General features: G+C 46.5%; 1 protein-coding gene across 3 annotated transcripts in view; it reads right to left on the reverse strand.

Annotated features, from left to right (window-relative positions):
* Positions 1-20,518, reverse strand: part of LOC147607230 (uncharacterized) — an 84,828-nt gene extending 64,310 nt beyond the window's left edge. The window contains exons 1-4 of one of the 3 annotated variants that reach the window (XM_086790886.1): positions 19,158-20,518; positions 18,852-18,930; positions 18,677-18,744; positions 1,744-1,894 (exon numbers count right to left, since the gene is read on the reverse strand). In XM_086790886.1, coding sequence (XP_086647012.1) covers positions 1,744-1,894; positions 18,677-18,744; positions 18,852-18,930; positions 19,158-20,442 — 1,583 coding nt within the window. In that variant the 5' untranslated portion in view covers positions 20,443-20,518. The remainder of the gene's footprint in view (positions 1-1,743; positions 1,895-18,676; positions 18,745-18,851; positions 18,931-19,157) is intronic. The other 2 variants (XM_086790888.1, XM_086790887.1) reach the window with 2 other exon arrangements.
* Between the last annotated feature and the right edge of the window lie 1,283 nt (positions 20,519-21,801).

Consider the following 21,801-nt stretch of genomic DNA (forward strand, 5'->3'; position numbering starts at 1 on the left):
TCTGTGTGGAAAGCAAGTAAAGCCACTGGCAAGTGGATACCTCTCTAGGCCATTTAAAATGGCCAGCCCATGTGCAGTCCCCATCTCCAAGAGGTATCTCCCATACTCAGTACACTCCACCTCATCCTGTGATCTCCGGGTCAAACACATCTCCTCCACATCTATCTCTCTCAACATCTCCTCTGAAGTGTCAAAGAAGGAGGTCTGGTACTGAGCCGTTCGAGCATTAAAGTCCCCAAGTATGATAACATCTCCCTCCCTGGAGAACTCCCATATGTCCTCATCTAGAATCATATATGAAGATTGCCCCTTGGGCGCTGCATAATGAGATGTGCTGGGTGGAAAGTCACATATAGCAATGTATAGGGGTCTACCCTCATCTGCCCTCGCTCTGACCCACATGTACCTCGCGCTCTCATCACGGCGCATAACATGGATGCGTGGCTGAAGCTCCTCTCTAAAAAGAACTGCAACTCCTCCGGATCCGTGACCACCATGCTTCGAACGGGCCTCCTGTCTACAAGTCGTCTCCCATCTGTATCCTGCCACTCTCAGTAATGTGCTGCCTGGGGCCTGATGTGTCTCTGAATAGAAGATGATGTCCCTATCTCTGAAGCTGTCCTCAAAGGCCCCCACATCCAGTCTCAATGCTCCGTTGTAGTTCCATACTGCAACTCTCAGACTGGTCCCATAGGTCTCGCACCGTCAGGTGGTGCGTCTCTCTAGTATCACCACTCTAATACAAGCAAATACTCCTGCTTGCAAGGGGGGCCCTTCAGGGGGTAATTGGGACCCAAGCTGGTTTCAACTCTTATGTTCTCTCTCAACTCTTCTCTCTTAAGTAAAGGGGCTTTATTGCGTATCTTTGAAAGATGGTATGGTAGTGTAAGTTGGATTACTAACAGGCAGCCTTGTCAACTCAGAAAAAGCTAACATTGCAAGAAGATGAGGTGGAAGAAAGTCACTGAGGTCGAGAGTTAAAAGTTAAAACCTCTCAGAAACAAAGCCTAAACTGGCACAGCTCTGGCAAGCCCCTGCTATATTTCTCTGACCACTCAACTGACTAGGCAGCACACCCTGCCGACTCTGGAGCTCCCACAGTGCCCAGGGGTCACATACGACAAAGCACTCCAGCTACAGCACAGTAGATGTCCTCCGCCCAACAGGAGGCGACCATCTGCATGCCAACTTCAGATCCAAAAGATCCTCCAGAAATACAAACACCCCCCACCACGAGCTGTGGATCTGGAAAGGCACCTCGCGGCCATTAATACAGCCCCCACATAGGGGCCCCATCTCTTCATTGTATACTGCTACCATGCACAACAGGCTTCAGCCACAAGCCTATCCTGTATTACTTTTTCATTCTCACATGTTCATGACATAGGTAGCCAGTTTCTTTTTTCAGTTTTTCCCATGACTTAGAATTCTCGTAGATTCATTGTATTACATTTTGGTCTCATAGACCCTTGGGTCTTTTGTAGACGTTTATATAACTTTTTTCTCTTTCTATATGCCAAGCATTAGCACTTACTAATTTTTTGACCTGTTCATGCCAACCTCTATAGCACACCTTAATTGCTGTTTCAAATAGCTCAATGGGGCACTGTTTGTATGAGCAAAACAACCATCTTAACTAGACCCAACGGGCTGGCAAAGTCTTGCTTTTGTCATGCACTGTAGTTGGGAGCCAGTATTTAGACAACAACTTAATCAATGAGAGCTCATGAGAATAAAATCAACCTTGGGGGAAAGGATAATGCCAGCAGGTACAGTAACTGCTGATGAGAAAGCATGGGCAAATAATTCATGGCTGCCCTCCTTGTTGCAGCCTCTTTTGCCACTTCAAGCCAAGCCGGACTTGCAAAATTTGCAGCTTCTCCACAATTGAAACCTGTCTCCACAAGATATTAGAAGTGTAAATAGATTTTCAAAATACACATGCAAAGACCTAAATTTATCAATGCGACAATGGTTTCCATAAAAATTCCATTGTACATGTAATTCAGAAAATCAATCAAAACATTATATATAGTATAGAATAATTATTATTAGTATTCATAATAATAAGCATGATTATAGTAATATTAAGTATCATATTATATATAATTTAATAAGAGTCAAAGATCAAGAAGGGAAGCGGATGCCAACCTTGGATACAAGGACCAACTACAAGATGTGTAAGATACATAGCTTTGGCAAAGGATTAAGCACACAGGGTGCATCTAATTCATGAATGGGCATCCGAGATGGGCACATATCACAAAAGATGCTAAGAATAAGGTCAAATATCACGATTCAACTAGATTATTTCGCCTTGTATACAGCATAAGTTATGGGTGTTCATACTTGTCCGTTGTCCAAAACTCTCTTATTCCATGATCTATTCTCTAACTCCTTATTGTCCTAGCTTCTAGTTCAACAAATATAGCTTAGGCACATCACTGGCAATACCCTCATACCATCACAAGTGCCTAACATTCTATGACCCTCTAAGCCAAAATGGATTCATGTCATTCTATGACCCTCTAAGCCAAAATGGATTCATGTCATGGCGTTCAGGTGTTGAGAACTTGTCTTTGGTCAATGTAGACTACAAAGAGCCTTAACTTGAGAAAACATACAGAGCACCGTCAATGATTCCTCGTGGCCTACCAACCCCTCCCATACCCCCCCCCCCCCAAAAAAAACAAAAAACAAAAAAAGAATAATAGTTGCATACAACACTCATAGTCAGCTCCCTATACTCGAGGAGATCCTTCAAGTACACCCATTCATCTCAGACCGTCAACTAGCTATGATTGCTCTTCATGGATCCTCCTTCTGTAATAGCCACCCTTGGAGAAAAACCTTGGCTCCGCTGAAATGAAGTTCCTCAACCGTGCTATCATGTGCATCCGCACTTGGATGCCGTGAATATACTACACCAACTCAAGCGCAAGGCCCTAAGGCCGGACACCAAACATTGTCTCAGCCCTTGTTAACAGATGAGTCGCCAATGTATCGCCAAGGGGTTGAAACTGCCACTAGATTTCCCGAGCTTCCCTGCACACAAACACTTACAAGACCAAAACACATGATCTGGCTGCTAGCGACTCACCATCCAACCACAGCTCCTATGGACCATGTAGCATGCAATAGGTTGACTGTCATAACGCACAATAAAGCCTTCTTTAAACCTCCAGTTTATGCAATCCACTTTGCTTTAAGAGAGAAGAGTAGAGAGAGAGAGAGAGAGAAAGAAAGAAAGAAAGATTTTATAACGTCTTCCAAAAGACCGAACTCGACCTATAAGACAAATCAGTGTACCTGTGTGGGGTATCCTCTGTCATCCCAACAAAATGAAAAAGTACTAAACTAAAAAGCTGAATCTGGGTGTGCAATAAGTACAATGAGTGGGGGAGGGGATGGAGCTCTACTACTAGGAGAATGCAAAGCTATATGCATGGAGTATACAATCATGATATGCAACCTAGCAAGCTCCATCATGTACCATACTGGGGGTATAAAATGGTATACATCAATGAAGGGGGTGTCCACAGCTCCCTGAAGAACATGCCTGGGTCTGCTCTGAAGCGAGCCATCGCTCCGCACCCTCTCTGTGAAACTGAGCTCTGATCTCTGTCATCTCTCTCTGGTATAGGCGTGGTGTCTGAAAGCCAGGTGTCCTCTGTCTCCTACGGGCTCTGAGTGTCTCTGCTCTCTGGAGAGTAATTCCCTGCTGTGTTGGGGCTGGGAGTGGGTTGGATCTCTGAAAAAATGTAGTAATCTGTGTCTGTCGTCCCCCCTCTGGAGCTGTCTGAGCCTGTAATGATGTCTCTCTATGACGCTGTATGTCTAGAATGAATCTCCCCAGTATGCGCTGGTTTGCTGCCTCAAAGAGCTGGCGTAGGGAATGTGGCTCTCTCAATAAAGTGGGATACCTCTCTCTAATGGCTGTATATGCTCTGCATCTGCATGCATAATGCTCCTCACTCTCCACCTCCTCTCTGCACAATCTGCATACCCTCTCCTCTCGGGGTATCCGTGCTGCTCTGCCAATCTCGAGCTCCAATCGATGTGATGAGACTCTAAGCTGACCAATAGCTACTCGGGAGCCGTGTGGTAAAAAGCCCTCCATGTATCTAGGCCTCTCTATAAATCCATCATCAGTGATACTTATGAAGTAATCTCTATAGTATAGCATCTTCAGTGGAAGAGGCTGTGTAGGCGATATCCATGTCTCTCGTGTATAGAGCTGCCATAGGTCCTATCTCAATACTCTGTTCCTCTCACTATGAGAGAGACGGATATGTGGTGCATCCCTGTCATACTGGAATGGTGGTAGATGATCCATGTCTAGGCCATGCTATGAGAACCAATGTGTGACCTGTGCATACCATGATCCTCTCTCCTGCCTCAGCCAGCTGTCTAGATGCCTGAAAAGCTCTGTATGACAATCTGTCCTATGGCATCTCTCTGAATCTGTCTAGCAGGCATATAGTCTGGAATATGGCCTCTACCATCATAGGAGGCACAGCAAACTCTACTCGGATAATGTCATGAGGTACTGACGGTTTGCTGCGTATCATGCGTGCCATCATGAGGGCCTGTGGTCTCTCTATCTGTGTCCACCAATGGGTAGAAAGGCCTGGAGCCCATCCCACTGCTCCATACATCAGTGCCGGTGTGACTAATGTGTCAAATAGCCACCCCTTCATCCGAGGCTCCTGAAAATGCGCCTGGTGGCATTGTCTCTCTAGCATAGCCAATGCTGCATATCCTCGTGTCAATCTAGCTCTGGCTACTGAACCAATGGTGAAGCACGTGGCTGCTATAGAGAAGGTAACCCCTAGGTACACGTATGATGTCACCACCTCCACTTGGCGTCCTGTGAGAGTGAATGTCAGCTGACTCTTGCCCTGTCTCGATGTATGAAAGACCATAACCTTGGTTTTCCCAAGATTCACAATAAGACCCCTCTGTGTGCAGAATTCATCGAGTGCATGTAGATGCTGCTATAGACCTCCTGGAGACTCAGACACTAATACAATATCATCAGCATAAAGCATAATATGTACTAAGGTACCTGCTAGATCAACTCCATCTCCGCCTCCCCGTGTAATTAAGTCAGCCACCTCATCAATGTATAACCCAAATAGCGTGGGGGAAAGTGGGCATTCTTGCTTCACACCAATGGTGCTAGCAATAGTCTCGGACATACCTCCTGGGCATCTGACTCGCCCAAAATCCTGCTCATATAATGCATAGATGCCCCATGCCATATCTGCTGGTATGCCAAGAGACTGCAGGCGCTGAAAGAGCCTCTCTCGTGGTACTGTGTCAAATGCCTTGCGGAAATCCATAAAGCAGCAATAGAGCTTTCTCTCTCTCTCTTGCACCTGTGCACCTTGCCCTGCTCGCGCTTTCGCGCTGCTGGCGTAGCGTAGCGTAGCTGGGTACGTGCGACACCAACAGCAGTGCAATGGGCAGGCACAAGGGGCAACAAGGGGCGCGCTCAGCGATGGGCAACAAGAGCTAGGTGTTCGCCCTCTGCCTCGCTGCTGTTTCACCATATGTGCGGTCCAGGTTGGTGGATATTCTTGTAGACGTGAGCGCACAGAAGCAAACACGGCGCTGCACAGTCAGCAGACATGGTGATGCACAGTGGCGGTGACCAACTCTTCCTGGGGAAGGACAGCAAGAGGACATGGAAGATGTTTCAGGAGAGACAGCCTAGTACTCCGATTAATGCACCTGAGGCATGGCATACTTATGCTAGAGAGCTTTATGATGAACCAGGACAGCCCCCCACCCCCCCTCCACTGGGAGCTAGACCGCCTAGCAGCACCTTTTTTACTACGCGGATGGTGCTAGATGCAATAGACAGGTTACAGAATGGAAAGGCACAGGATCATGATGGGCTAGTTGGAGAGCACTTCTCATATGCACGAGACACTTTGGCTCCGCTCATCGTACATGTGTTTAATCGTGCCATTTGTGAGGGTTTCCCGCCAAGCTAGACAGAGCATATCATTGTACCACTCTTTAAGAGTGGGGACCCCATGGTACCAGGCAACAACAGGATGATCATGATTGGTCATTACTTGGCCAAATTATATGGCTCTATATTGGAGTCGGAGCTGAGCCGATGGGCAGAGAGGCATGGTCATCGAGCACATGGACAGGCTGGCTTCAAGAGAGGATTTACTACCTTGGATCACATACTGACACTTCGGGCACTTATTGAAGAGGGCAGGGCACAGAGCATAAGTCAGCAATTTGGCTATGGCCCAAAATGTTCTTAAAACTGCCATGTACTGAACCTGAGTGGCTCGCTGAAGCTCCCGCTCTCCCCCCCTGCTCGCGCTACTGCCTGCACCCCCTTCCCGCCCACGCGCCCTCCCCCCCCCCCCCCCCCCCCCGCCTGCCCTCGCGTTTGCGCCCCCCCTCCGCCTGGTTTTCTTGCGCTAAAGCGCCCGCCGCCCCCTGCTCATTGCCTTCGCGCCCCCCTCCCCTCTTCAGCGCCCCGGCCCCCCCTCTGCCAGCCCTCTCTTTCCCCCCACCCCCCCTTTCGCGCTGCTTCCGCCCCCCCTAGGGTTCTTTCTTCGCCGCCGTACCCCCCCCCCCCCTTCTTTCTGGTTTTTTTTCCGCCCCCGTGGGGTTTTTTTTTTTTTAACCTTCTGCCTTCCCCCTCCGCCCTTTGTGTGCAGCTCGGTTCTTGCAGGTCTCTCCGCATTCGCTCCACCTTCGACATAGCTTCAGACTCTGATGGAGGCTCCTCCCGCCCCACCTCAGAGGGACTCTTCCGCAGCCCCCTCGCCCGCCCCTGAGGACACCCCCATCAGGCTTTCTCTTTCGCCCGAAGAGGAAGCGAGCCTCGCCGCAGAGGTGGAACGCCTCCAGGCACATTCCACCATCTGCCGTATAGTCGGCACTCGCCCCAGCAGAGGGAAGATCCGGGATCTTCTCCAGGCCCGCCTTCTTGCAGATGTGGGCAAGATCCTGGACGTTCAACTACTGGGCCGTGGTCACTACCATATCGAGTTCGAGACATCCCAGAGCATGGCCCAGGTCCTAGCCATGAGTCCCCTTGACATCAGGGGCACTCAGGCATTCTTCAGACCCTGGCAGCATGGCTTTGACCTAGCAGCAGCCGAGCAGGGAGAGCGCCTTTTCCATGTTACAGTTTGCTTCCCTGGACTCCGCCGCGAGTACCTTCCGCTCCTTTCGAGGCTAGGAGCATTGGTGGGCTCGATGCTTGAGACTGGCCCCACAGCAGCTTCAGTGGTGGCTAGAGCAGCTGGCCTACCTTCTTTCAGGGTTTTGGTTCCTGACATCTCCTCCCTTTCGAAGGTCATTCAGCTACCTAGGATAGGGAGAGTGGAGTTCTCGGGGCTCCCAAACCAGTGCTTTATCTGCAGGCAGGTTGGCCACCTGGCCAAGGCATGCCCTCGTAGGAGACCCCGAGCTTCACCGGCAGTAGCAGGCCCCTGATGGCCGGCCCACAGATGCGGCTCGGCAGGCAACCTCCGGGACACCTGCTCAGCCCACAGAGACCTCAGAGTGGCAACCTGGACAGGGGCGCCGTCGAGGGAGACAGCCACAGCAGCACGCCCAGAGACCGATGCAACAGCAGCCCACAGTCTCAGCATCACTGGGTTCCCGTGAGGAACAGCTTTGCTCCCCTCCAGGAGGAGACCCCAGCGCCGAAACTAAGCATGTGCTGCATCACAAACAGCTGCTCACTTCTCTCATCACCTCCATGTTTGCTAGATAATGCATAGTTGCCTGCTGCAACTTCCCACTTTTAATGTCATTTTGCTTTTTGTAGCAGTCCTTTGCCATGTGTCCTGGTTTGCCTCAGTAATAGCACTCTATGCTATTTACATTTTCATTTCTTTGCCAACCACCTCGGCCTCTTTGGCTCCCCCTGCCTCTAGACTGGCCTCTTCCACCTATGTATGATTGTTGTTGTGAATCATTGGACTGCTGTTGTCCAGAATTCTGATTTCCTTGTCGGCCACCACCTTGGCCTCGACCACAGCCTCTACCTCTGCCTCTACTTGAATTAGAGTAGAAGGCATGTTCCGATGTGTTCCTGCTTTGTGAAGAAGAATCCTCACCTAAAGCCTTTTCTTCTATGATCAGCATAGATATCAAGTCCTGAAAGTTGGGAATATTCTCCCTAACTGCAATGAAGGTCTTGAATGGCTTGTACTCTTTGCAAAGCCCATTCAAACAGACACTCACTAAATCATCATCCTCCACTGATACATTGATAGACCTAAGGGATTCAACAATGCCCTTGATCTTTAAGGCATATTCATTGATGGACATGCTTTTCTTTTCCACAGTATGCAACTCTTGCTTTAACTCCAACTTCCTTGCCTTTATGTTAGTCTGGAACATCTGAACCAAATTCTGCCATGCAACTGCTGAAGTGTTTGCATCCTGAATGTGTCCTATCATAGTGTCTGTGACACTAATTGAAAGCCAATACATGACTTTTCTTGCACTCTGATTCCAATCCTTGAATGCCTTTATATCTGCAAGAGTGGCATTCTCCCTCAGATAACTCTGGAGGCTCCTCATTGTCTCCTCCTACATAATCCCAAAATCCTTTACCCATTAGGAAGTTCATCATTCTGAACTTCCAAGCATGGAAATTATTCTTATCCAGCTTCTCACTAACAATCTGATTAATTCCGTCAGACATGTTTTCCTGCAGCAATCAAATAACCTGCAAACAGACAACTTCTGTATGCAACCTGTAATACAGCAGTATCTCCTGACTGCTGCAGCAGCGGTACTTCAGCACAACCTATGTGTCACCAAATGTGACCAAAGTACATGTACATATACCTAGTATCAACAATATATGTGCAAACCCTGTCTGCACTTCCAAAATGCACTGCTGCACTGCAATAACCAGATTTCGAGCAGAAACAATTCTCTACCAGAACTTCAAGAAAACTACCAAAAATACCTTGCAGTGACGAAACAGGACCCGTAAAGCGCCCGAAACGCAAATCTGGCCGAAAAAACTCAATCCAATAGGACAATATACCTGCCCTGTAACTCTGCTCTCGCGAAGACAGCTCCTCAATCGGAGATGTGTAGCTCCCAGAGCTACTGAGAGGGTGTTGTACCTAAACCAAGAAGGGGAAAGAGATGATGGTGCTCTTACCCGTGTAGTACCACTTCCTTCCTTGCTTATTCTTGTCTCTTGCTTGCCTCCTTAGCTCTCACATGAACTAGGCTCTGATACCATAAAGAGAATGTGGGGGAGAGGGAGAGCTTCAAACCCTAGCAAGCAAACACACACACACACACACACAAGAGAGAGAGCAAGACACAAGAGAGATGGATGACTGAATTTTCTTCTTTTTTCTTCTTCTCTACTCAACCAACATAACATAAAGATAAGAGTACACACTATATGGGTTAGTACTCAACTACTACAACATACAAGGGTCGGTCCATAATGTGAACCTGACTAAATGAGCTGGCGCTATAATTATGCCAGTCTCTAGTAATCCAAAATGGCTCACACATCCTGTCATCCCACTGGCCGCATATCACTCATAATCTCACCTCACCGACCATGCCAGTGGTGTAGATGTGGAAGCTATCACCCAGGTGGGCCATCAATGTCCACCGTAACACTAGTTGAGCTCGATATCTCAAGTGGAACCAACCCTAATGAGCTGGAGTGCTGCTGAAGCATAGCCTGATGTAGAGACTTCGTGAAGAGGTCCGCCGCATTGTCCTCCGTCGAGCAAGATGTCATCAGCAAAAAACTTCTCACGAACAAAGTGACTCTGGATGACCGTGGGCTCCACCAGTGGAAACCCAATCTCACCAAGTAACCTCTGCAACAACCGCACCACCTCGCAAGCAACACCACAAGCAGCCCGGTACTCTGCCTTTGTAGATGAAAAGGCAATAGCTGGCTGCCTCTTGCTACTCCATGAAACAGCTCCTGAGCCGAGGGTAAAACAATAGCCTGATGTAAATCTCCTCATGTTTGGATCTCCTCCCCAATCTGAGTCACTCCAACTGTGGAGTCCGACTCCATCCATGTTCCCCCTCTAGTGTCATAGAAGAGTTCAAGATCCTTCGTATGTTGCAGAAACCGCAAGATCCGCAATCCTGTGTCCCAACGAGTCTTCAAAGGCGTATGTAGAAATGAGCTCAACAGCCCCACCGGGAAGCTCAAGTCCAATCTAGTGTTCAACAACCAAATCAATGAACCAAACCGCTTCCGAAACAAAGAGACATCAACCTACTCACAAGGATCATCAACTGTAACTTTGGTATGCCAAGTCCTGGGAACCTAATGAGGACCATTCAAGGCCTTCCAGAACCTCTAAACCACCCCCTCTAAACCCGGAACCTCAAAGCCTGGAGGCTACTCAACATCCACATCCACCTGCAAGTCACCATTTGCCACTTGCTTGGCTTTCCTACAAGTCCCCTAGGAAAGAGCTTCCTCAACTACAAGAGGCTCTTCGTCCCAAATGAAACGAGACATCAAAGCATAGTTTACCTATAAAGGCTCCTCTGACTGTCGAACGCAAGAACTGGAATATTCTTGCCTACTGATGCCAACATCTGGCAAGCCATCCACCATCTGGTCCTGGAAAGCCTGCTGCAGCGTATCCACATTCAAGTGGTCATGACGAAACTGCCACACATCACCTAACTGAGAACCTATAAGACAGAGTGCTGAGAGTTTGTAAATCCCATTCTCCACTCCACCTTCCCATACAACCTCACCTGTCGCTTTGTCCCGGAGAGCAACAAAATGCTCCTCAAACTCCACACGTACACCTGTGTTACAAACCTCATGCACTCACAACAGATGAAAACCAAGAGATGGGACAACAAGAACCTCGGAGGAATTCTTCCCTGTAGGAAATATGAAAATGAGAGCAAAACTAGAAATGAAACACAAAGCTTAGACATACCTTGAGATGAGTGTAGACAAGACACAAGATTGATTTATTCATTGATGTGACACCTACAATATATAGGTGAGAAGTACAAGATAGAGAATGAGTGCATATGGGATAAATCCCTGAGTGCCACGTGGCATACTGAGATGACCAAGACTAAAAGTACTCCTAGTGAGCACTTATTTCCAACACCCTCCTTAAGTGGACACTAGGAGGAAGACAAAAGACAAGACTATAACATGACAAAAGATAAGACCAAGACAGAGAGACTAGACAAGGATTGAGAGACAAGCTAGAAGACAAGATGGACAATACTAGAAGACAGATATAAAGACTGATAGACTGAGAGACAAAAGATCCTGAGACACCCCTCCTCAAGTGATATCCTCATATGGGTCCACAAGGGTAGGGACAAGAGTGGATCATAGACAGAGAGAGAGAGAGAGACAATCAGCCAGTAGAGTGGTCCCACAGAGAGAGAGACTTTCAGATAGACATGAGAGAGACTGACAAAATAGAAGATAAATTGGGACATAGACAAAATGCCAAAGAGAATGTGGGTAGCTAATCCACAAAAGATAGGCATATAGACTGATAGACAGAGTGTCAGAGACATATGACTGTAAGATCACACAAGATAGACACATAGACAGAGAGACTGACTGATTGTAGATAGACAGAGAGATGGACCTTGATTGATAATCCCTCCTCAAGGGCAATCCTCCTGCTAGAGTGGGTAATGCAGGGGTGCCTCTTGGATAGGGACAAAGATAAGTCCATGTAGACAAATAAACATGACATTACCCCATGATCTACATCATTGGTGATCAATGGTGGTAGATAGCATGAAAGCATAGACAAATGAGAGAGATGGGAAGGTCTTACCATATTTGGCAGTGTCTAATCCCGTACAAGATAGAGATATAAATGAAATTCAGAACCCCCTTTTTTTTTTTTAATTTATTTATTTTTTATAAGAAATAGAGAGTAGACTGAAAATACTTCTTAGATGGAGAGCGCCTTGAGCTGCTGCTGTAGAGGTTGCTGGAGTAGAAGATGGAGACATGGAAGTTGGAGTGGAGGCCGGAGGAAAAGATGATGAGGCACAAACTGACTGAACAGCAGCACCCGGCCTGGTATAGACAGCAGCTCCACGAACACACAGCAACGAGAGAATGACGTGGCAGATAGGAGCGGCCAGAGGCTGAGGAGACAAGCGGGCAGTTCCAGCAGATGCAGATGTCGGAGCAGATGCAGCGCAGGTCTTGCTGGAGATGAAGAGGCAGAGGCGTAGAAGCTCAAGTAGAGAGACGGCAGTTGTTGGCGCAGATGTAGGAGCAGAAACAATAGGCGGAGCAGAGGCAAACAGGGCAGCGATGAGGGTAGGGGCAGCACGATGATGAACCCCCGCAGCAGCAAGATGGAGAAGACGGGCAGATCTGGAGTTGCACGCTGGCCGAGCAGAGACATGAGGAGATGGCGCAGCTGACTGATATGACGGGCTGCAACAGCAGCAGGTCGAATACAAAGAGCAGGGCCAGCTAAGCGGCGGCCAACAGCAGGGGCGGCGGTCAGAATTCTGTGGCGGGCAGAATAATGGCGACCAGCAGCTGCCCGTGAGGATGCTAACGCTGATGTCGGAGCTCCTCCTACCACTGTCCCGACAGTAGTAGAGATTTCTTGATTCGCCATTGCTTGATAGAGAGAGAGAGGCCCATGTGTTAGAGCGTGTCCTGAGGTCCATGGCGATGGAAGCTTTGCATCGAACAGATCAAAAACAGGAGAGAGAATTGAACCAAGCAAACACCAACGGGCTGCGCTGAATTGAGTGGGACGGCTTGGAGAGAAAAAACAGGGAAACCCTAAAACCATGGCTCTGATACCATGTAGGAAATATGAAAATGAGAGCAAAACTAGAAATGAAACACAAAGCTTAGACATACCTTGAGATGAGTGTAGACAAGACACAAGATTGATTTATTCATTGATGTGACACCTACAATATATAGGTGAGAAGTACAAGATAGAGAATGAGTGCATATGGGATAAATCCTTGAGTGCCACGTGGCATACTGAGATGACCAAGACTAAAAGTACTCCTAGTGAGCACTTATTTCCAACATTCCCCCCTCTGCCATCAGAAACAACCTCTAGCCTGCCCTCAGTGTGAATAGGGATAGTGAACTCATCACCAATCAAGCTGTGACCTGCGTGCCTCCGAAGATCCTGTAATATCTCTTCGGAAGGAGTCATGTGCTTGGAAGCACCACTGTCTAGAATCCAGTTCCAAGTGTCCCTAGCGGTGAGTCCAACCACCTCCCTACTCAAAGAAGATGAAACGCCAGTGTCCATAATCTCCAAGTGCAGAAAGGCGGGAGTCTTTGCAGCTCAAGCTAAAGAATCAGCACTCTTCCCGGTATTCCGCTTCGAACATGTTCTCCAATAGTGGCCCTTCTCGCCACAATCGTTACAGGTCCACTCGCCCTTCAGTTTTGCACGGTCTGAATCGGGCTTCTTCTCAAAAGACTTCTCCAATGAAGACTTCCCTTTGCCCTTATTGTTGTTGTTGTTACGGCCTTTTGACCGCTGGCTAGTCAAGGCCTCAAAACCTCCGCCCTGTGGAGGGTTCGTAAAATGCTCTTCTTGGTCGAAGACCATAGGCACAAGCTCCTCCCATGTGATGGGGGTTACTTTGGTCTTGTGAAGGGAGAGTGGGTGGGAAAAAAAATGAAGAAGAGGCTGCATGTCATGCTCATGCCACTGCAACTAATATGCAAGGTGGCTGTCCAACGGTGATGGCCGCCTTCTCCCAATCTCCAAGTCCCGAACAGCCCAAGAGATCTCCAATCAGCACCAAAAAACCAGCAATCCCGCAAGCTTTCCAAAGTCTCCAACCTTCAAGACTCATGTCGGAATACGCAGCGGATACGAGACAAACTGCTGAGAGCACAACATAGCAAGACACCAACAATGAAGATAAGCAAACGCAAGAGAGAACCACTAGCCTAGAAAACGTTGAACTATGTGGAGAAGAGCAAACGCAAAAGAGAGAGAGAAATTGTATGAACTTTTCTCTATATACAAGATCCGGTACACATACCCAATACACAATGGAGTGGGGGCAGGGGTGGTATTTATACCACCCCCCTATGCTGGTCGGCCAGCTATAAACCAGCCGACAGCAGCAGCCTCGTGTCCACCACTGGGCAAAATCTTCCAATCAGCTAGCAAACCAAGTCAGCCAAGACACACCCAGGCGGCCAGAACTAACAAAACCCCCACGACCAGAAATAGGGAAAAAATACGGGGAGATGGGAAAAAATGAGAAAATGTATAGGGCGGGCACCCCCACAACAAAGGCCCTCTGTGAGATAATGTACAGACAGGAGATGACTACTAACATGTACCTGTTGTACTAGCCCGTGTAGTACCCACACGGAGATATATGGTTTATATTGTTGGCTCGGCATTTCTACAGATATGTGCCGACTGAATATTATGGTTGCCTCGTGTTGGGCTGTTGTGCTATGGCATTTGTATATGGATAATCTGGCATCTCCCGTGAGAGACCACCATGAGACCTCCGTGAAACCTACTAGAAGAGAACAAGGCAACTCTCCACCCAACCGCCAGATATAGGGACCCTAGCCGGCTAACTATAGCCCTGGCTGTCCACACTAGTCCGGACTCCCCCGAACCGCTTGACTCCCCCGAACCGCCTGACTCCCCCTAGTCCTACCCTTGTCCTAACATCCCGTGCAGAGAGTAAGGCCCTCAAAGCTTGTACATGATATTATTCTCCTTGGGTAATAAAATACTCCAAGGGGGGGTCGGCCCATTCCGGCCTCTATACGGTGTCACATGTGCAAGCTCCACTTTCAGCATTTGTGGATGTTTTGTCCAGCTTTTATGTTTTATGCAAAGTGATGATGGATATGTGTTAAGGCTATGGCCAATTTCAGTGTTTAATTGCATTAACGGTCAAGCGTTTTGTGAAACCTAGGGCACCCCGGAAGTTACATTTATTGCCCCTGAGACCTAGCCGTCTATTAGGTGCTGGCTGACCTGTTACTGAAGGCCTAGATGCTCCATGTGACATCTCAGCCTAAAACCTCAAGCAAAATCATCAATCAATCAAACCAGAATTCAATTCAATAATCAGTCTTCATCCCCTCCAGGTAACATTGAAGCCCCTCTTTAACATTCAGCCAGCATCTCTTGGACTTGCATCAGTGGCCCAGAAGAGCCTTCTACAATAACCTTGGATTGGTGGATTCGCAGCCAACACACGGTCTTCCTCATCCTTGCGTTGGGCAATCGTAGCTCTTGTTCTGAAGCATTGTACAGAAGTTCTCCAAAGAAGTAATATACGCAAATACTCCTGCTTGTTGCAAGGGGGGCCCTTCAGTAGGTATTTGGGACCCAATACTATGTCATCTACATTCTCCTCTCTCTCTCTCTACTCAATGAATGGATGCTAAAGGTCTCACCAAAGTAAAGGTTTAAAGAAGGCTTTGTTTGCCTGTTACCACGGTCAACCTCAGTGCATGTAACAACAGGTGTCTATGATTGGACCAACAGGCAAAAGGAAAACTTTGAAAAAATGAAGCATGTGGTGGTAATTGCTCCAATGTCGAAGATTGTGGATCTACAAATACCTTTTGTGGTCGAAATCAATGCGAGTAGCATTGCAATAGACACTTTGTTGAGCCACGAAGGCTTACTCATGACTTTTGAAGTAATTCACAACAGAAATGGCCTGACCATGAGATTAAGTTGTATCCAATAATCCATGCACTCAAGGTTTGGAGGCATTACTTGTATGAAGCTGAGTTTCATGTGTACATGAACCATGATACATTGAAGTATTTTTGTAACCAACCAAATTTGGGAGGCTACCAGGTACAATTGATCGAATGAATGCAAGAATATCACATGGAAATCTTGTATAGACGTGGTAAAGCATCACAGTTTTTGTTTTTCAAGCCGGGGTCAGAGATGAGCATGCTCATCTCTAAGACTCGAGCAGAGAAACGCTTTTGTCATTAGCTTTGTCGTCTCGATCGTGAGGACGGTTTCACTACTTCCTTAAGGCATGACCTCGGAAGACCCAAAAGTTGGGGTAAAGCATCACAGATGCATTATCCCAAGCAATGTAGCAAATGAACTTCAATATAATCAATAATGATACATTCCACAAAATAAGTGAGGATCAGTAGAAGATGGATCCCAAACCCAATCGACATAGAATATGCGAGTGATTAATCTCCGTCTAATTCATCAACCCATAGTCGTAAATTTACCCCCATCGAGGATGAATGCCTCAAATGGAATGGCAAGCTTTGCATTCACAACTCAAATGATCTAAGAGTAACCATGATACATGATTGTCATGACTGTTCATGTGATGAACACCCTGGGATCAAAAGACCATTGAGCTCATTAAACATTTCTACTAGTGGCCACACTTAAAGAAACATATACACTTGAAGACCATTGAGCTCATTAAACATTTCTACTAGTGGCCACACTTAAAGAAACATATACACTTGAAGACCATTGAGCTTATTAAACGTTTCTACTAGTGGCCATACTTAAAGAAACATGTACATCACTCCGTGACACATTGTTTTCAATGTCAAATTTCAAAATTCGAGTGTGTCACATCGCCCGGATTATTGAATCCATTGCCTATTCCAAAAAGGAAATGGCAAAACATTTCCATAGATTGTATCATGGGATTGTTGAGAACCCAAAAAGGCCAAAATGCTAACTTGGTGATAGTCAATCATCTAACTAAAATGGCACACTTTGCTCCTACTATGAAAAAAGTGAAAGCACCTCAAGTGGCGGAATTATTTATTTACATTGTCTTAAGAATACATGGCTTGTTATAATCTATTGTGTCGCATAAAGACCTACGATTTACAGGTAATTTCTAACAGCATGTTTTTAGTGAACTTGCAATGTCCGCATACTTATCGTTAGAACGAGAGAGTCAACCAAGTCTTGGAGATATGTTGAAAGCTTATGTCGGAGATGAAGGTGACTAATGTTTGAATTTGTCTGCGTATAATTCTACAAACTTTTCCAATATGCATACGACACATAATACAATCACTCTAGAAAACGCCAACCGCAACCAAATTTTGTCTTGGATGCAATCAAAATTGATAGAGATCGCATCAACTTGTTCACTTTGCTAATGCTAAAAGAACCAAACCTTCTTTTATAGAGGAGAAGAAAGTGTTTCTACTCATCCCTTCAAAATTAAAGACTCTCCGCACTCGGAACTCTGTCAAGTTGTCACCTAGATATTGCAATTTTTTATAGTGTCGGAGACATAGCTTATAAGTTGGTCTTATCACAAGACTATCGTGTCCACACAATGTTTCATGGTAACCATTTGAAGCGGTATCTTCATGACAATGATAACTTAGTGGATGGATTCTTTTCTTTGAAAGAGCATGATCAAGATGATATACCTAGATGAATCCAAGAGCATGCCCAAATTCACCTTATAAGATGATATGGACAAAGCAAATCCTGAAACAAAGAAAACGTACTTTTCACAAGTTAAGGACATCCCTTGTCAGATACAACTTGGAAAACGGAGTGTCAGTTTCAAAAGCATCATCTTGAGTTTGCAATCGAGGACAATGATTCGTAAAAGGTGGTGAGAATGTTAGGACCCCAACAGCCGAACCACTAGAAAGCGTGAAATCCATGGCAACATGGGACACATCACCGCTTAAAAGCTCGTTCATTCTAAGGGGTTCCTTGAGTGACAAGCGCTATGCATAGGACTCAATGATGTGTACGGAGGGACACAAAGGGGCGTGTGAGTATGGTGTGTCTGGTGAAGTTCATGCTAAACACAAGGTCACTGGTGTATATATGGTTGGGTGGTCAAACAAATCCATGCCATGCTAAACACAAGGTCACTGGTGTATATATGGTTGGGTGGTCAAACAAATCCATGCCATGCTAGGGTTTCTCGCTTTTTTTAGTAAGCGCTTCATCTTCTTCATGTATGTGTGCTTGAGAGGATCAACAAGGATTAGACCTAAAAGGAGGCTTGACAATCTATGATACCAAAAGGTATGTCCCATGAATAATCCCAAAATTAAAAAAGGACCTAAGCTGAAGGAACCCATACTATGCAAACCCATCTGTCGAGGAGAATGATGTGTATCTGTGGGCTCATGGAGCCTGATACATGTGATTCATCTTGAGATTCAGGCCCAAAGGCTTCAGCTTTTTTTATTCCCTTATGAGGGCTCACCCCTCACAAAGCACTGCCCTCACCAACCCTGCTTCTTTTTGCCTAAGCTGTGTCTTGTAAGTTCCTCTAAGATCCAGAGGCTGATTCCCTTTAGTTTTTTAGACTGCTGAAAAATTGCAAGATGTTGAGCCCGTGTGTTGAATGTGTGTGTGTGTGTGTGTGTGTGAGAGAGAGAGAGAGAGAGAGAAAGAGAGAGTCTATATAGATCTAAGAAAATATGCTTAACAGTGGGATTCAGGCAAAATATGGAAGCGTCACTCTAATAACCATTGTGTACATGGGCTCTCCACATACACCATATATACAACAGTGTCGCATCATGATTATTTGCCAGCACACTTTGAGGAGTTACTGAAAGTAATGATGTATTTGTCTTAGTAACCTACTTTGCAACATGTTCAACAAGTTTAAAAAGACATGCTGCCAAGTTTTAAAAGACCAGTGATGATACCATGACTAAAGCCGAGGTGGTAAGCCCTTGGAAATGTAACAACGAAATCTCCTGCATTTTGCACAAGCCTGGTTGATCAAGACAATCAAGGAAACAAGATTAAAATCATTTTGAAGAATAAGGAAGGTCAGCATTGTCAATCAGCCCGATTGTTATAACATGTACTTGCATCTACCTGCAACAAGGTACACCTGCTGCAACTAGCACTTCTGGAGACAACACAGTTGTCTTCTCACCTAGCACAGCAAATGCAGCTGCAGCCCAGTAATTAAAAGACAGATGGGCTAAGTAAAAGGGAAAATTCCAAACCCTGCTAAATATATCAACGTGTAGAGGCAGACATGGCAGAAAATAATTAAGATGAGCAATAATAGATAAGCTGCTCAAACCCAGATGAAAGCCAGAAATGTAACATGCAAACAAGAGAAGTTTGTGAAACCAATGAGTCACATAAAGCTTCAGAAACAAAGGCCCAAAATACCTCGAGGATCAGAGATGTTTCCATACCCATACACCCGGACCACCTCTTCCAATGCTGGAGCTGCATCTCCTGGAACAGCGTACCAGGTCTTTGGAGCTCCTGTGTGCAGATAATTGAGACTGTGCAATTCGTGGTCTTCAACATGCCAGGCAAACCAGCTGAAGAGCATGCCAATGTACACCATGGGGGAAGTCACACCAGGTACTTCATCAGGCATGTATCTCAAGAGAGATCCAGGTGAGCGAGCCATGACGCGCATGTTCCAACAACTGTTAGCCAATTTCCAACCTGGTCCACCCTCGGTGTATCTGGGCAAGGTTTTGTTCCTGGACCTTAACCCTTCCTTCGTAGAAGAAGACAGTTTGGCATGATGCGATCCTCTCAAAGAAGTTCCAGAGCTTGCAGCCATCTCCATGTTCCTTGTATATCGATGCTGTGAAGAAGAGTCATCTGTCTCTTGGTGCAGCGGCCCGGGATCCTCCTCAGTCAGCTCGAGCTTGGGTCCTTTGGAAGGAAGCGGCACACCATCCGCCTTAAAACTTCTCTCTCTCTTCCTCCGCCTGGCTTGCTGGCATGGCTCTCCGAAAGCCGAACCAGGGATGTCGTTTCCGTACTCCACAGTAATCGGTCTATCTGCTGCGGCTTTCCAAAACAGCGTCTCAATTACCAAAGGGGGGAGATCTTTGGAGGTCTTCAGGCGAGTTCGAGCGAATTGCCTCGCCTTGGCTTCGAATTGCTCCACGGTGTAGCTCTCTCCGCTCTGCCATACAAGCTTCTGCGCAAGGGTCTGCACCGGCCCTTTAGATCGCGTGCTGCTGCTGCAACCGAGCTGCTGGCGCCTTGTGTTGAACTTGGCCTTGAGCTGACCTGCAACTGCTACGGGATCGTCGGAAGAGGAAGGAAGCGCGCTTCTGGTCTTGGTCTGAGGAGAAAGGCAGCCGCTCACGCTGCGTCCAAGAGGGGCGGCCATGGAGCGGCCCAATTCGGAATTGAGCTCCAAAGCTCCAGACGGAGTGAGGGCGATGGTGGGCGCGGTGCCGTGGGCGGCTGCGGGGACGGAGTTAGAGGCGGCGTAAGGTGATTGCAGGAGGAGAGAGCGATTGAGGTTGGCCATGACGGTCTTCTTGGATACCCTGGGGAAGGGCGGGATAATTTTGCAGATGCCATAGCTGCGGGCTTCGGCCTCAATCTTAGAAATGTAGGCGATGGGGTCGGCGAACTCGGCCTCCGTGGGGCGGAACTCGGGTGCTAAGGGCAGCGACTTGAGCCAGGCCGCTTCCGCCATGTCCACGAGGCACCGGCGTTGCTAGCAGGCATCACTCCACCTCCGCCCAAAAAAATAAAAATAAAAATAAAAAAGAGCTTAGCTTACGCACACGCTACTCTCTCCAAATAAGCACACCAAAATCATAGCTCTACAGCACCGCTAATTGAGCATAATAATAAACACCATAATCACTGCTCTGTATATGGAGACCCAATGGGCATCCAACATCACATCAAACAATGTGCTCTATATGGAGACCCTATGTGCAGCCACCATCATCATCAAACAAACTATGGTGACTAGACCATGTGTGGGAGAATATTGAATCAACAACTAACATAGCTTTAAATAAGATTAAAAAAACAAGGAAGATTATTGAATAATAGGACAAATATAAATCTTCATAATCATTATCCCTCCCTAATTACACAGCAATTAAATGGCAAAGTTCAAACTTTTTTCTACAAGAGAGAACTATGAGATTTATTAAAGTGTATTTTCATCACATCAGGCATTTAGCCCATGTCCTATCAGCCACACCATGGAAGACACTAGGGACTATTTAGCCCATGTCCTATCTACCATGGAAGACACTAACTATTAGGTTTCTAAATGTCAAAGCTATAACATCTTGCCCTCTCGATGGAGTTCTCCTCAAACTCCCTTAGAATAGTTGTAGCTTACATGGCTTTTTCACAAGAAGCACTAGACTTTTTAGCAAAAACCAAATTATTATGGTTATCCCATATAATATTGATTATGATGACTCTAATTAATTGTCAAACAACCAAAAGCCCAAGGTTTAGTTTCCTAGTGTTCCCATATAATATTGATTATGATGGCTCTAATTAATTGTCAAACAATCAAAACTCCGAGGTTTAGTTTCCTAGTGTTCCCTAATAGCGATTGCTTCCATTTTAATGTTTCTTGTGTTAAGACAATTTTTTATCCCATACCAAACTGAACTAGCCCACCAACATACCCATAATGAGTGAAAAACATTCTCAAGAGCAATTCTGCAAAAAGAAGGCAAAGATTGTCCAACTCCTTGGGCGATCCCAAGAAGTTTATGGTTGAGTAACCTCCATAGCAGCAAATTGAATCAGGCTATTGGTGGTAGGGAGTTTGTTAAGCTAAAAATACAACCTTGCACACAAGAGAGGGAAAGAAGAAGAGAAACAACCATGCAAGGGTCAAGTCGGAGATGTGCACTTAGCCAACCCTAATGAGGGTTAACTCCTCTTTGTGAGGTTGCTAGGGGTTCACTCCACCACCACTTGTGTCACCCAAGTGGAGATTCACAAGCTAGGTGAAGAGCAAAGAAGGAGAGAGCTATGGAAAGCTCAACCTTCACTCCATGCAACATGCATGAAAGAG

This window comes from Cibotium barometz, chromosome 55 (genome assembly GCF_041138505.1).
Source record: "Cibotium barometz isolate CiBa-2024 chromosome 55, ASM4113850v1, whole genome shotgun sequence".
Taxonomy (NCBI): Eukaryota; Viridiplantae; Streptophyta; class Polypodiopsida; order Cyatheales; family Cibotiaceae; genus Cibotium; species Cibotium barometz.